This window comes from Petaurus breviceps, unplaced genomic scaffold (assembly GCF_028583685.1).
Source record: "Petaurus breviceps papuanus isolate PSGF00001 unplaced genomic scaffold, PetGlider_PUasm1.0 140, whole genome shotgun sequence".
NCBI lineage: Eukaryota > Metazoa > Chordata > Mammalia > Diprotodontia > Petauridae > Petaurus > Petaurus breviceps.
In genome coordinates this window covers 2,901,054-2,918,565 of record NW_027185698.1, presented here as the reverse complement: position 1 = coordinate 2,918,565, position 17,512 = coordinate 2,901,054, and the positions used below count along the sequence as shown (strand labels likewise).

Here is a 17,512-nt window from a genome sequence, read left to right as displayed (position 1 = left end):
CTACAACCACCACTACAGTGAAAATGTAGAACAGCAGTTTTCAAATTCTGGTTCTGAAAAATATTTAGAAAGTGGGTTTCCAAAACCCACTATTCAAAGGTGGAATGGACTGTCTTTGGAGGTAGGAAGTTTCCCTTCATTGTAGATTTAAATGTCATGGCTGAATAACTGGAATTTGAGATGCTGTAATTGTTGGGATTCTGTGAAATGTAAACTATCATTTCATCATCTCTCTGAATTCCATGTATTTTGAGCAATGGGAGAATTTTTAGAATAAGTATACAGATACTCATTATGACTATTTTGTAAGACAAAATCAACTTGAATATGTCTTCAGTGTAAAAAAAATCAGTAATTTTTGGAAGTATTTTAAGAGACAGAACAATTGATAAAGGGGAAAGAAAGGAAAGAAAAGAGGAAGGAGAGAAATTTAGTTGGGAAAATATTTAAGTTTTAATTCACTGAAATTACTTTTAAAGGAAATGATTGTATAGGATAATTATTCTTTTTAACTAAATTAATTATTTTGCACATAATGAATGTTTACATTCCTGTTTTCAAATCTTGGTACATAAATTAATGGTTTTAGCTTTTTCAGATTAGTTCAGCAACATGATGACCATGATGTATCTGTTGCCCAAAGACTATAGTTCTTTTTCATACAAGTCAAGTGCCTTTAAGTAAAAAGGATACAAATCAAATTACTTTTTATGGGCTTTTATACTTAATGATAGAATAAGTATGGGTACATAAAACACAGTGTCAACAACTTAGGATTTGAATAAGTGGCAAATTTGATTCTAGCTCTTACACTGGACAGCCATTAAGCTAAAAGCTAAACTTAATTTTTTTAAGTACTAAATAAATCTTGTCTTAGTAAGCAATTTAGACTGAAAACACATTTTGCCAAGTGTTGATCATGCAGACATTTTACCATATATCAACTTTCATTAAATAGTTTATACATCATATACTTATCTGCTATTTGAAAATCTCAGTTCCATTTTTTTACCTTAATATTTTCTCATTTTATACATACAGAGACCAGTGGAAAGTGGGACATGAACTAGGGAAAATGGAAATACTTTAAAAGTCTGATTCACTATTAAAAACATGAGTGCATGGACTCTGGTTATGGTTACTAAATCTTCAGAAAGGGTGAGGTCCAAGAAATATTTCAGAAGAAGTTTGTAGACACCACATATAACACTAGATATTCTGTATACTCCAGATTAAAATTTAGTAAATTTACTATCTTGCTGCATGTATTCAAATCATTATAGAATTTTTTTTTAGTAAGAATACAAGGATAACTTTTTTAAAACCTCAAAGAGATTATGATATATAGGGGAAGATAAAATGCAAACAAATAGCTATAATAGGCAGTTTGTAATAAACGTTGTAAGAGAAGTATAGAGACATGGGATTTTCAAAGGATGGAACAACCACATCTAATTAGAGGAACCGCAATATTAGAGCTGAAATACTGAAATTGAAGTATGGAGATCTGGGTTCCAGTACTTGCTCTGACAACAATTTGATGTGTGTCTTTGGCAAGCCTCTGCTCTTTGACCTCAGTTTTCTCATCTACAAAATGAGAGAATTGAATTAGATGATCTTTAATTCCCTACCAGACTTTTGACATAATTTATAGCTGCAACTCAGTGAGATTGCATGCTCAATTGAGGGCATGATCCATGTAATATACTATTTTTGTATCCTCACAGAGCCCAGTATAATATTTGGCACTCAGTTATTAATTGATAAATATATTTATTGATATTAACAAATATTGATAAATCATTGAAGAGAATAAAGATATAAGAAAATTAAGATGATGCTAAGAAATATTCTCAAAGAGCAATTGATCTTATTTCTTCCTTCTTTTAGTAACTTTAGCACTTTTTCTCTTAAGGTTCTTTTCTTCAGTACTGTGCCATAAAATATTAAATGTTAAGAGAGCCTAGAACTTCATTATAAAATTGTCACTTTTCAAAGGCACTAGGATCTTTTTATTTTTTTAAAAAAACCTTACTTAAAGTACTCAAGGAAACCCACAAGAGTAACCAATCTGCTTCATCTGAAACTATTTTTCTACACAAATATAGATGAGAAAAATTTGATTCAGCAAAATAATTATTGCCCACCTGCTCTGTTCATGGAAGGAAGTCAATATGATATGATGCATAGAAAACTGACTTTGGAATGAGAAAACCTGGATCCAACCACTGCCTCTGATACATAATAACTATCTAGCATTTATATTGCACTTTAATGTTTTCAGAGTGCTTTACAAATATTGTTTCATTTTCTCCTCACAACAACCCTGGGAGGTAGGCACTATTATTATTCTCATCTTATAGATGGGGAATCCCAGGCAGACAAAGAGTGTCTTACTTAGCCCATTGTCGCATGTCTAGTAAGTGTCTAAGGTCTGATTTGAACTCAGATCTTTTTAACTCCAGGTCCAGTATTCTATCCATTGTGCTACCTAGCTGCCAACTAACTGATGATACAACGTGATGTATGATACAGTGTGATGTATGGTAGGTGACATGTGATACATACTCACTCTGAGCAAGTCACTTAACCTCGCAGTGCTTCAGGTCATTCTCTAATTCAAGGCATGCAATAGTCATTGGTCTGCATTAGGAGAACAAATTTCCATCCAGGGAGTCCCTTTCACTGATGAAATCACAAACCTGTACACCACCCATTCTCTTTCATTTCTCTGTTGATTATCTCCACTTTATCCTGTATATATCTTACATGCACATAATTGTTTGCATGTTGTCTCCCCATTACACTTTGAACCTGTTGAGAAGAGGAACTGTCTTTTGGCTTTCTTCGTACCCCTGTCACATAGCATGGTGCCTGGTGCATCATAGGAACTTAGTAAATGCTTATCAGCTGATTCACTGACCTTATGTTAGACCTTGGGGATAGAAAGATCAAAAAGTGACAGGTACTTTACCCTCAAAGATCTTAAAATCTACTAGAGTATAGAAATATACAACCATATTGCAATGTAGGAAATGTAGCTCAGAGTGGCCAGAGAGATTCGAGGAAAAAGAAATCTAATATACTGATATCAAGAACCATAGAGCAAGAAGAGCCATGTCCAATGGATGGGTAGCATATAAACCTGATCACCAAAGGGAGATATATAAAATATTTGTTCCTCATTTCATTCCATACCATGTAAGCAATAATATATTAAATTGATTTGTTTGTTTACTTTTGGTTTACAACATTCAGTTCCACAATCCTTTGAGTTTCAAATTTTCTCCTCCTCCCTCTCCTCCCCCCCCATCATGGCGGCATGCACTCGAATATAGGATGTATAAATATCGTCACATTAATCATTAGTCAGGTTGTAAAGAAGGATTATAACTGGTCGAATGATCAGTGGGAAAGAGGAAACAAAACAAAACAAGAAAAGAAACACAGCAAGTAGTTGGTTTCAATCTGCATTCAAACTCCGCATCTCTTTTTCTGGATGTGGGTATCTCTTTTGATCATGAGTCTTTTGGAATTGTCTTATAACTTAACATTGCTGAGAGGAGGCCAGTTTTTTGAAGTTATTAGTCACACATGTGTTGCGTCTGTGATTGTGTACATATTTCTCCTGGTTCTGCTCTTCTCACTCAGCATCAGTTTATATAAGTCTCTCTAGGTTATTATGAAGTCTATCTGCTCCTCATTTCTTATAGCGGAGGAGTATTCCATTACATGCATATACTACAACTTCTTCAGCCATTCCCCAAGTGATGGGCATTCCTTTGATTTCCAATTCTTTGCCACCACAAAAAGAGCTGCTATAAATATCTTTGTACATACGGGTCCTCCTCCCACTTCTCTTATGTCTTTGGGATATAACACTAGAAGTGGTATTGCTGGGTCAAAGGGTATGCACTTATTTATAGCCCTTTGGGCATAGTTCCAGATTGCCCTCCAGAATAGCTGGATCAGTTCACAACTCCACCAACAATGCATTAGTGCTCCAATTTTTCCACCTCCTCTCCAGCATTTATCATTTTCCTGTATTGTCATCTTAGCCAATCTGGCCATGAGTTGTGGTACCTTAGAGTTCTTTTGATTTGCATTTCTCTAATCAATGGTGATTTCGAATATTTTTTTCATATGCTTATAGATGTCTTTAATTTCATCTTCTGAGAACTGCCTGTTCATATCCTTTGACCGTTTATCAAATGGGGAGTGGCTTGCATCCTTATAGATTCGATGCAATTCTTTGTATATTTTAGAAATAAGGCCTTTATTAGAGACACTGTTTGCAAAATTTTTTCCCAATTTTCCAATTCCCTCTTAATCTTGGTAACATTGGCTTTATTTGTACAGAAGCTTTTCAATTTAATGTAATAAAATTTATCCATTTTGCATTTTATGATGCTCTCTAACTCTTATTTCATCATGAAGTCTTCCCCTCTCCATAGATCTGACAGGTAAACTATCCCTTGCTCTCCCAGATTGCTTACAGTATCTAAACAACAAAATAGAGAAGAAAAATCTCATTACAGTAGGAAAATGTAGTTGAAAATTTACCTTATATAGGTACTGGAGAGGATTAAGTTCATACTGTTTCATGTAGCACTTTTCAACCATCACATTCATAAAACTCTTGGGACTCACTAAATTCCCCCCATTCTCTTTGAAGTAGGTATGTGGCAAGTCCCATTATCCTCATTTTACAAATGGAAATGATAATATGTACCTTTCATTGTTTTCTACTTGAAATTTACATTGATGAAAGCCAAGCTGCTTACAGGTATAGGAGACATGAGGAAATCATCCCATTGATATAAAAAACATGATGACTAGTTTTTTTTATTAAATAAAAGAGGTATATATTTGAGTTCCTTTGATAAAATACCCATAATTATGAAAATTCTACTCTTTAAAGTTAAAGTATACAATGACCCTATACTTACTCACTTAATTGTTTTAAATGATGTGACAACCTTATTCTCACTGCTTTCAAACATTTTCTTGAAATCTTATTACCATTTTAAAATAATGAAAACTTGAGCTGTAAGTCCTCCTATATTTAACATTCATTTTCCTCTGTGCTTATTTCAATAGTATGATCAAGAGCAAATGGACAAAAAATTACGGTGTTCATATCTGATTCTTTATCACATAAAAATACATATCTTAAATGAATCTTTTAAAAACATCTTTTCTTCCAAGGACAAAACTAGAAGGAAAAATACACAGAAAAGCTAAAAACTTTATTTCACTTGTTCTTGTAAGAAAAGAATAAAACCAAAGCATAAATTAACACAATTTGACATATTTATTTTCAGGTCATAGATTTATACTGGGGCCTAGATGAAGATGAATGGGACAGTCCTGAACTCCAAAAGACTCGTATGAAGCTTTTAGAAGATTGCTTGAAAACATCTGCAGGTCCATGTTTTGTTGTGGGTATAAAAATAATGCTTTATATTTTTAAAGTACATGAATGTGTTCATTTCTGATATTTGCAATACTTGAAGGTATTTCTAGGTAAAAGCAACTGCTTTTATTTCTGAAATGTCTTATTTTCTTCAGTGTGTGAAGTGGGGGATATCCTTCAGGTTTCCATATGTAATACTGTAAATTACACTTCACTGTCTCTAGAGATCTTTGATCCTCATTCATACAGGTATTCCCTCCATCAGTGCAGATCACTATCCATCCATACCTTCTTATTCTCTGCAGTTCTTGTCCATGTCTTCCAATAAATCCCCCATAGACACCTACATGATACACTCAAAGCCTTCCCTCTTGGTCTTTTGACATTCAGCAACATCTGAGCAGTGGTCCTTAACATGAAAATTTTAGAAAGACTACTAAGTGGATAACTAATATTTGTTAAAAGTTTTCACATACCTTCTGATCGATAAGAATTTCAGTCTCAGATCCATACTGATTGCATTACGACTTTACCATCAGACAAGGCCATTCTTCCACCAAAAAGTCTTCAGTTATCATCATCACACTATTTGCCACTGAACAATGTGTTTTCTTGCTCTCAGTAGCTGAAACAATTCCAAAGTAAATTACTAAATTACTCCTTCTGTGAATAGAGACAGGTATTCTCTGGAAAAGTTCAGTTGTTTCTACAATGACTTTCAGTTGAATGTTCATTATATGATAGAAACAGTCATTTTGGAGCAGAATATTTTTGGTTCACATTGATCCTCAAATGGTATGTATTTTTCTTTCTATGAAATGCACTGGCATGAAGAGAGAACTTTTTAGTAGACCAATGTCTTAAAATCATTATAATAATAATAGCTATATTACTCTTAGAAGGCAACTTTCTTTGGATTCCAAAGAGAAAATGTCATTTGCCATTTTGTAGGTAAGTTTTTCCTTATAATACAGGTTATTCATAGGCTAACTAACATGTGTAGTGAATTTGCTTAATAAGAAATATGAAGGAAGTAGAATATCATACTACTCATAACCAAAATAATGTTCACATAAGTATATCAACAGATACAAAAAAAGTTTTAGGTAAGTATGTGTGAATATATCCATAGGTCTTTATGAGATATCAGTTAAATGGTTTGATCTTTGATGGTCCTATAGTGTCCTACTGCTTTGATGCTAGGCACTGTTTCATCTTTTTCTTTGTATTGCAGGCACCTAGCACAGTACCTAGTACCTACTACATGCTTAATAAATGCTTGCTGATTGATTGTGGACAGGGAGTTAAAGAGGAAGAAGCAATATTGCATAATCTGATCAGTTGAGAGTGAATTTCTTACAAAATATGGCAAAATGCCAAAAATAAAACCACTTGGATGAAAAATTTTATGATTGTGCTGTTCTCTAAGGTACAGTTTTTAGTAAAGGCTAGTTGAGCAGAATCACAAAGGATGAGTGAAGGCAGCATCTTTGCTTTAGCTCATCAACAAATTCATTCATAAGAGATAAAATTCTGATAAAGCCAAGAAAAATCACAAATCATTTTCCAGCACAGAGCTGGAATTTTCTATCTTAGGAAGATAGCTCTGTGGACACTGGGGCAGGGACTGGCCAGAAAGTGACAGTGGCAGGGGTACTGGCAAGGGAGCATTCTAGCATCCAGAAACAGTAAGGAAACTGAATACCACATCAGGAAACACCTAGGCAGAAGGAGATTCCAGAGGCCCCCTGTGCTATCACTGGGAGCAGAAACAGGTGCCAGCTGGTAGCTCTGTCTGTTGCCCATTATCCAATCCTGGATCACAATTCCAGTGCAGAAAGGAGTGGTCATGAGGAAACAGAGACCCTACTTGTGTAAGGAATAAAGGACAAATTCCAGAAACATAGCCATGTGGCTCTAAGCCCAAGAAAGAGTAAGGATTTAGTTTTAACCTTTAGCCTTGCACATAAGTCTGCAATGGAATAAGCCAGGATAGGAGACCAAACCCAAGGGGAAGTGCTGAACCTTAAGAATGTTTCAGTAGGCTAACAGTGACAGAGTCCAGCAGCAGTTTGTGAAAATGCAACCACACAAAAGCCAATATAGCTCAAACGTGGCTTAAGAACTTACAAAATGTGGGGCATCTAGGTGGCGCAGTGAATAGAGCATCAGCCCTGGAGTCAGGAGGACCTGAGTTCAAATCTGGCCTCAGACACTTAACACAAAAAAACTAGCCATGTGACCTTGGGCAAGTCACTTAACTTCAATTGACCTCCAAAAAAAGTAACTTACAAAATGCAGTGAACAAGTGTCTCTCTGGATCACACTCCTTTTAAAGCACCAAATTTTTATAGGCCCCCAGACTAAGCTATAAAAGCAACAGAAGAACATTAAAAAAATGGAAACTCAACCTAGACATCCACCTAAAAGTGAGCAGAGTCCAACACTAACATGAAGTCTAAAATCAATAAGTAGACTAGAAAAATGAGCAAACAAAAAAGGAACCTGACCATGAAAAGTTGCTATGGTGACAGAGAATCTCAGGTCACAAACATACAAGAAGACAATGACTTGAAAATATCTACAAGCAAAACCTTTAAGAAAAACAAAGACTAGTTTAAGTGTACTTGATAACATAGCATTTGAGAATCAGTTGCCTCTGTCATCAAATACACAGTTGGTAAGAACAAAGAGCAAAGCAAAAATGAACAAACAGAATAAAAAAATAGGAATATGTATGTCCTTATACGAGTGCCAACCTGAACTGTTTAAACAAACTACACTCTAAAACATCATATGAAATAGACAAAAGAAATGCCATAGTTGAAATGTCATTAAAACAGGCTCAACCACTTCAGCATTTATCTCTTGTCATCTGAAGAGACATAACACAAAGGGAGCACCTGTTAACATTACAAGAAAAATGTTATAGAAAATGACAGATTAGGAGTAGTATCAGTTTATAAAATAGTTAAAAGGAAAATAAAATTTTTGATAGGTTGGCATGACATCCAGCTAAATCAAATCATTCCAGTAGCTTTTTGGGTGAAATTGGAAAGAAAACTGATACCAAATGAAATCTAGTGTGGCATTTTTATTGTTTAATAATATATTAAATATAGCATATTGTCATATAATCTCAGCAGTGATTGATGATAGTCAAACAATCATATTTAGAAAATACCACCTAAAAATCACTAGATTTAGTGTCAGAAAACCAGTCGTGAACCTACCATTTACTAGCTATTGCAGCCCTTCAAATTCTTGTGAGTAATTATCATGCTCCCCTGAATCTCTCTTCTCCAGACTAAATAACAAGAAATCGTGTGATTGACTCTCATGATTATCCCAGTTACCTGCCTTTAGGCAGTATCCTATCAGTTATCTACCTAAAATGTGATACCTAGAACTTAACGTGATACTCTGTATATGGTCAGACAAGGGCAGACAATAATGAGACAATCACCATCCTAGTCCTGGATTTTATTTTTTATGCTACCTATGGTCTTAGTTTTTTTCCTGCCTTATTATTATGTTGACTCATAATGAGTTTACCTCCCATTAAATCCTCTATATCTTTTTCAGATAAAAGAAATCACCCCCGTCCCCAATATTGTATGAAGTTGGGGTTTTTTAATATTTTAAACCCAATTTTACTTTTGCTTCTACTAAATTTCATCCTCATGGATTCAGACCAACCAACATTCTAGCCTATCAGGCTCTACTAAAACAGTCATGTATCATATACCTTGTAGCTTTATGTTATCTGTCAATTTCATAAGCATAATGCCTATGCTTTTAATCAAGACACTAATGAAAAAACCCAAGCTGCACACAACCAAATGTGAATCCCTAGTACTCCATACTTGAGGTATCCCTCAACATCAATATGTTGACTAACCTTTGGGTTTGACCATTTGACTAGTTCCAAATATGCCTAACTGTAGTATTGTGATGTTGATGATGATGATGATGTTATTATTTATAACATACCTGTTGTCCATCTTGTCCATAAGATTAGATTGTCCATATTCACAAAGGTAGCATGAAAGACTCTAAAAAATGTTGAAAACTAAGTCATCAATATCAGTACTATGACATTGATCTAATAATCTTGTAACATGTCAAAAAAAAAGATATGTCCTGTTCTATGTATACTAACTATTCTTTTAATAACATATACAAGAATTTTAATAGGAATCTAAGTCAAGCTCATTGGAACATAGTGTGCAGTCTATATTCCCTTCTCTGGTTTTGAAAATCAATAGATTTGCCCTTTGGTCATAGAATAACCATACTGACCTATGTGCTATTCCTCATGCATATCACTCCATCTTCCTATACCTTTATACTGACTGTCTCCTCTGACTGAAATTATCTCTCTCCTGACCTTCACCTCTTATAAATCCTGCTTTCCCTCAAAACTTAGCTCAAGTATGACCTTATATATGATGCCTTTCCTGATCCCTCTAATCCTCCCTCCAAAAAATACCTTGTATTCATTTTACATGTGTGGCAACACTTTTGGGGTCTCTTTCCCAATCGACACTCAGACTAGTAAGTAGGGTATTCAGAGTGAAAATAGCTACTTTACTCTTTAGGATTCTAGAGTTAGCCCTGAGATACTGAAGAAGGATTTTTCTAATATGATAATAAAAATCCATCTTGTATTCCCCTCAATATCAGCTAATCAATAGACATCACTTTACAAAGGGATATTTACTGAGAAGATATAGCAAGAACCAAAGTAAAAAACACTACCAAACTGAGAGCACACCCTCTTCCACTACCTTGGTCTCAAGAATGGACTCAAACTTAACATGTCTGCTACTAAATATTCCCTCCACCAAGTTGACTTCTTGGTGGGATTGCAAAGCAGATGGATAAATTGCTCCCTTGCTTGCAATATACAATGTCTCAGCTGCTAGAATGATTCACAGAGTGCAGATTGAGGCAGAAATGGTGGGGGGAAGGGTAGCAGAGGGAGAGGAATGCAGGAATTTGTTTTGCTTGACTATGAATGTTTGTAAGAGATTTTGTTTTCCTTGCTTTCTAATTGGAGGTATATAGGGGTAAGAAGGAGATAATGTGATCCTGAAAATTAAATAAAATTGAGTATTTTTAAAATAGCCAAGAAAAGTTCATTAAATATCCCCCAAAAATATTTGTATTTTATAGGTGGATCCTTGGAAAGGTAAACTCTTAAACCTAAAGGAAAAATCAATAGTAGAAGTTTAGATATCAAGGATAGTCTGATGAAATATTTTGTAATAAGATTTTTTGTGCCCATCAAATTATATCACTGATATAATTGTAAGAAATAACCTACAGAGACTGTCTTTTACCTTTATTTGTATCCCCAGTTCTTAGTTCAATATCTGGCATATAGTAAGTGCTTAATAACTATTTATTGACTGACTGGCTCTTCAGCATACAGCCTTACACCTGGCCATCTTTCTATCCATACCATTTACTTAAACCAGTATATTTATATACTTCAATGTATACATTGTACATCAAGGTATTGTGCTTATCTCAGGATGTTTTCAATACTCATTCACCTAAAAGCACAATCAACAAAAAAATCATGCACCAACTTTTCTTCCATTTTAGTCTTCGCTTGTAGCCTTTTCTAGTTAAAAAATTTACCATCAGTTCAGTAGCTAACCTTGATGCCGTTTTCATCCCCGTTGATGGTGTCTGACAACATTGCTGAAAACATCATGCTAAAAAAAAAAAAGCATAGAAGCAAGCACACAGCCTTGCTTCACCCCACTGGTGAGTGGGAAAGCATGAACGCACCTTCCATCATCCAGAACTCAATCAAGCATGCCATCATGAAAACATGTACACTCAATGCAGCCTCTGAGGCTGAGATGTAATGACAAATAGGTCGATTCTCTGCTGCTTGTGCTAATTTTGGCCTAACGATTAACACTAAGAAAACAGAGGTTCTTCAGCAGCCAGCACCACACCATCCATACGTGAAACTGTTGGTTAAAGCAAATGGAGAAATATTGAATGCTGTGGATAAGTTCACTTACCTTGGCAGTATACTTTCTAGGGATATACACGTAGATGATGAGGTTTACATATGCATTACCAGAGCTAATTCAGTATTTGGGAGTCTCTGAAGGAAAGTGTGGGAGAAAAGAGGTATTAGACTGCCTACCAAACCGAAGATCTACAGAGCTGTTGTGCTAACCTCATTATCATATGCCTGTGAAACCTGATTAGTATACCAGTACCATGTCAGGAAACTGAATCACGTCAATTTGAATTATCTGAGGAAGATTCTGAAGATCACCTGACTTGATAAGATACAGGACACTATGATCCCTTCTTGAGCTAAACTGCCAAGCATTCAGACTCTGCTGCAGAGAGCACAAGTCTGATGGGCTGGTCACATTGTTCAAATGCCAAACATATATTTGCCTTATAGACTATTTTATGGAGAACTCACACAAGACAGGCATTCACATGGAGGTCAGAAGAAGTGATATAAGGACATTCTCAAGGTCTCTCTGAAGAACTTTGGAATTGATTGTGTGACTTGGTAGCCATTGGCAAAGGACTGCCCAGGATGGCATGCCTGCATCAAAGAAGACACTTTGCTCTTTGAGCAAAGCAGAATTGCAGTAGCTCAAAAGAAACATGAGATGGATAAATTTAGAGACATCTACACTCCATATGTTTACATGGAATATTTGTGGTAGTACCAACCTGTAGTAGAGCCTTCCAAGCTTGTATTGGACTCATCAGCCACAATCAGACATAATATACCTTGACTCCAACATAGTGAGGTCATTTTGGTCCTCTTATAGAACCAAAGCATGACAACCAACTAACCTGAAAGCAAGAAATAATAATAATACTAAAGAGACAAAAATAGCAGCCTTATGTGATCACAAATACAGGGAGAGAAGGAACTTATATAACTGTTACCAATAACAGCATTTCTTTTTACTCCTCTCTTGAAAGTTCCCAGGGAAGAGGGAAAGATTTCATAGTTCATGCCCTTTGTATTCACAATCACTTCCAGGTCAACATCCAATGAAAAGACGTTTGATTATAACATAGTAGAATGGAGAGCATGCCATACTGTACAAGAATACTCTAAGGAAAGTGGAGGCTATTTAACCATTTTAGGGGTTGGGATGCTCTTCAAGAATTACTGTTCAGATATAGATTGGACTAGGTCTTTTAAAGAAGTGGTTTTTAATCTTTTTTGTTTCCCAGTAGTCTGGTGAAGGATATTAACCTCTTCTCAGAGTAATATTTTTAAATAAATAAAAGAAATTAAAATGTGTCAAATAAATAAAATACAAAGGAGACAAAGTATTTTTCATATAACATTACATTAATTCCCATTACATAAATTTTTCCCATCCAAGGTTATGGACTATCCTAGAATCTATATATAGGTACCTGAAGATATGTATACTCCAGGTTAAGAACTCTAGTTTCAAGGCCACTAGATCATCATTATCAATGTTATTATAGGACTCACTTCTTATTTTGCCTTCAGCTTTGTGTTCTAAATAAATTATTTCCCTGGCTCAACCTAGTATATAATCTCAAAACTGAATCTTATCATCATGGACTATCTGTAGTGCATATTTTCATATATTAGCATATATTTTCGTGTTAGCAACAAATTCTTCAAATTACAGTAGCTTATGAAATACTCTGAAGAGCATTTGAGAAAATTTATACCACTTTGCATCAGGGTTTTAGGACCCAAAGGGACCTTAGATGTCAGTATTCTAATCATCTCTTCTCCCTTCCTGACAATTTTTTAGAAGATAAAAAAGCTGGGACCTCAGATCATTACTTGATGTGCCAAAGCTAATAGAGTTAATTGAAGGCAGAGATCAGAACTAGACTCTAGATTTTGAGTTCAATGCTTTTTCCACTGACCAAATAGAATTGAAGCGTTTGCCATAGGACCATCATTGTATTATGTTCCTTTTTGTTGCATTCTCAGATACTGTTCAAGTACATAAAATAAAGTTAAATTTATTACTCATCTATTTCACTTCATAATCGGAGGTAAATTGTCCAGTTCATTATCAACGCTTTCATAAGTGATCGTGTAATCCTGTAACAAACAGAATATTAATGTTTTTCTCTGAACAATCACGATTCCTTATAGGATAGCAGAATTTAGTCCAAACTTTTCATTTTTACATATGAGGAAACAGGTCTAGCGAGCTTAAGTAGATTTCCTAGGGTCATACAGACAGTAAGAACATTTAAAATGCAGTTCTTGGATTACAACTACACTATACTGTGCTTCTACATCTCTGTATTCATGCCTAGTAATATGTTTGTAAAGTTGATGAATATAGTGTAGCAATACTTAACTGTTGTTCCTTGCATCTCTAAACATTGACTCCCACAGAAAAGTTCCTATCTATTGTACCAAGCCTGAAGTCTCCATATGCCTCTGTAAGTTCATCATTGGCAATGCACTCTGACAAGTCCAGGAAGACTTTAACTAACTAGGGCTTTGACATCAATTAAGAATAGCAAAACACCTTGATATTTCTACATTTTCTTTTAATGATGAGGACACTGTTGAAGATGTGCCATAGCTTCACATTCCATATGTTCAATGCAAAGGTCTAAGAAGACTGTCCAACCTAATATCAGTACACCACAAGGCATTGGTTTCTACTATAGTATTGAGTTTTCTATAGAAACTGAAAAACTGGAGCAAGAAAGGACTATATATCCATGGCTTCCCTGGGTCTCCCTGACCCATATCTGAGATATTAAAGACTATTCTAATCAGTTCCTAAAGGACTCATTTCTCCTCAAGATTTCCCCATCTTCATTTTTATAATGAAGATGGAACCATTTTCATTCCTTAGCATCAGTGTGGATCTGACCGATCAATTTGCATAGAGTTGATTTTTCATAATTATAAAAAAATAATGCATATTTACATCCCTGTGTAAAAGGTATTGTTTTAAACCTGGTCTTTCGAAAGAAAAAATTCCTCTTTAATTAATTAAATGTTGTCAGCATTTATGATACTATATATATATATAAAATACATACACATGCTGCCTATCCCTTTCTATTATTATTAATAACTTCTCAATAATTTCTAATACTTTTATTTGTTATTACTTATTTCTTCTGTAGAAACTAGTATCATATCCTAAATATGACATTTCAGATAACCTAAGTACTTTGTCATGTAAGGAAATGCATTTTCTCAAACTTATCAAATTATTCTCTTGTCCTTAAATTAAAGTGAAGATTTTTACCCACCTCTGAGAAAGCAGGCTGAGTAACTATTAGGAAAAGCCTCTAAATTGCAATTACTATGAAAATGGCCATTATTTAACCAAAAACTCAAATCCAGATGTAAAACCAGGAGAGTTCCTCATTAATAAACAGCAGGGAAGAAATGGTATCTTAATTGGCTTCAGGAACATCATGATTAAAGTCTCAAGACCTGAACATTTTACTTAAATGTAGCAAATGAGATAAATTTAAATGAATCTTAGTAAGAGCATAGGATTTTGTGCTAAAAGGTAATTATTGAACTAGATGGCCTTTGAGGTTCCTTCTGAGTGACTCTGTGATTGTGTGGACCTTAGGTTACCTAGTCCAATCCCTTCTCTTTATAGATGTAGAAACTGAAACTTAGTGAGGTAAAATTACTTTCCCCAGTTCACACAGGAAGTAAGTAGCAGAGCAAAGATTTGTCCCCAAGTCCTCGGAATTAGGATTATCACCTGTGCTTTGGAAGAAGTATGCATATTGAAATGTAGTTAAAACTTAGGTGTTGTTCAAACTGACTCTGAAATATCTTTGAGGAACCCTCATTGTAAGTCTTACTAAATGTAATTTTTACTTGCCTTTGTTATAATTGTTATCTGGAATAAATTGACCCTACAAATAAGATATGTGGCACCTGTTTTAGAGTCTACCAGAGTTTAACTCAGGGTCATGAGTAAGACTTATTATGGTAGAAGCATGATGGATCCTACCCCACTCCATCCTCTATAACAGAAACACAGAGAGAGAAACTCTATAGAGATACTTGGAACCCAAAATTTACAAAATGCACTTTTTGTGCTGCAAAATAAATTCTACTGTTGAATGTTGCCCTGAAAACATTTGTAAAACTCAATAAAGATTGATGTTCTTTTTAAAAACATCATTCTTATGTTTCTTTCTAGTTCTCTTAAGGGATAAAATCAACCTCTTTTCCAAAACTATTCATAAGAAAAAGTTTTCAAATGTTCTCTGGGACAGGACAATGATTTCTGACCTTTATTCTAATTACATCTGTCAAAGTATCTCAGAAACTGTAATGTGCTAACCATTTTCCCTTTGCTCATTTTATTTGTGCATCATCAATAATCACAATTGACATGAATTCAAGTTAACTTGAGTACGAGAAGTATGTCATAGACATAATGTTAGCCTTTGAAATCACAAACTGAGCTGCTAAACTAAGAAACTTGTATGCAGTTTCCTTGGAAAAATTTTATAATAGTTCCTCAGAAATACGTAAGAATCCTCATTCTTACAGCCATTCTGCATGTTAGTGCATTCTCAAAAGTTTTTTGACAAACAGTAATTGTCTTAGGAGGGTCAGTTCTTTGTACTTAAAAACTTTACTTCCATGCTGAACCATAGCTATAGTCAGAGTAACCAAAACTCAGATTAAGAGCCATTTTCTATATGAAGCCTTTCCTGATCCCCTCAGCAGTCAGAACCTCTCCCCCCCAAAAAAGGTTCTTTTTCATATATTTTGTATATAATTGACATGTGCATGTTACCTTCTCCCAAAGAATGTAAGCTTCTTGAGGCCAGCAACTTTCATTTTTGAGTTTGTGCCCCCAGTACTAAGCACATAGTACTAAGCACATTTTAATGCTTACTGTGCCCATTAAATGGTTGATTGAATCATGAAATGTTAGAGAAGAAAGAAAGGAAAATGTAAAAATTTTAAAAGCCACTCACATTTCTATTCCTTGAAATTCAATCTATTTTAAATAGGGCAACATTATAGAGTATGTTAAAATATGCTAATGTGCAAACCTTTGCTAAGATCTACATTGATGACTTTAAAATAGGCATGTCCTCATACTTTGCTTTCTAATAGTTTTTAATTTACATTTTATTTTAGTTACTGCCTTTATTATCTCTAATCAGTTTATTAGAGCTAAAGATACTTAATGCTTTATAATAATGTTCTTCCCTAACATGAAGTGTTGTCATGTTTATTTTTCTATGTTTATGGATATTTCCCATCATCTGGTTTCTTTTCTTTTGAATTTGATTTAATTTACATGGGGCCCATGAGATTTATATCTTAAATTTGAGCAAGGGAGGCCTCTAACAACACATTTTGCCAGGTATTGAGAAAAGTAGAACTTTTGCTTTCATCTTGTATATTCTCTGCAAAAAAATAGAATCAGATATTCCCCATCCATCCACTGCTATAGATTAACTATGTAGCTTGAAGCAGCACATGAGAACAGAGTAAGTAGGCCTATAAGGCTAAGGGCATCAGCTCTGCTCCACTTCTCCCCTACTCTGTGCAAGTCCAGAATCCTAGACATATCTGAGATAAAGTTGAGCTTCAGAGTAGTACCATATGGCAAAAGATTGTCCATCTGTAAAAGAAAGTGATTTTTTTTTGTTCTGCCTTGTCTGCTAATGCATAATGAATTCTTTATCATGCCTCCTTTTAAAAATATGCATTCCTCAAAACATGAAAGAAATTAGTGAAAATTTAACATAAAATTCTACTTCCCCAGGATTCCTTGTGATAATGAATAGCAGTATTTTAATAACCTCTCTTCAGTCTCTCTCCACCACATTTAACTACTTTCATAGGTTAAAGAAGAGTAACCATTAGGTGGCCCAGTAGGTGGTTGGCTGGATTTGAAAGATAAGTGTTTGAATACTGCCTCAGACCCCAGCGATGTGCCCTGGTAATTTATTTTAGGGGCAGGAACATCAAGGAAGGAGTAAGATCTAAGACTGAGATATGAAAATGTTAAGAAAAAGAGAGAAGGAAGGAAGGAAGGGAGGGAGGGAGGGAAGGAGGGAGGGAAGGAAGGA

General features: G+C 34.8%; 1 protein-coding gene across 1 annotated transcript in view; it reads left to right on the top strand.

Annotated features, from left to right (window-relative positions):
* NWD2 (NACHT and WD repeat domain containing 2) overlaps positions 1–17,512 on the top strand; it is a 168,915-nt gene that overhangs the window by 85,818 nt on the left and 65,585 nt on the right. Inside the window, exon 3 of the mRNA XM_069068652.1 lies at positions 5,325–5,441. Coding sequence (XP_068924753.1) covers positions 5,325–5,441 — 117 coding nt within the window. The remainder of the gene's footprint in view (positions 1–5,324; positions 5,442–17,512) is intronic.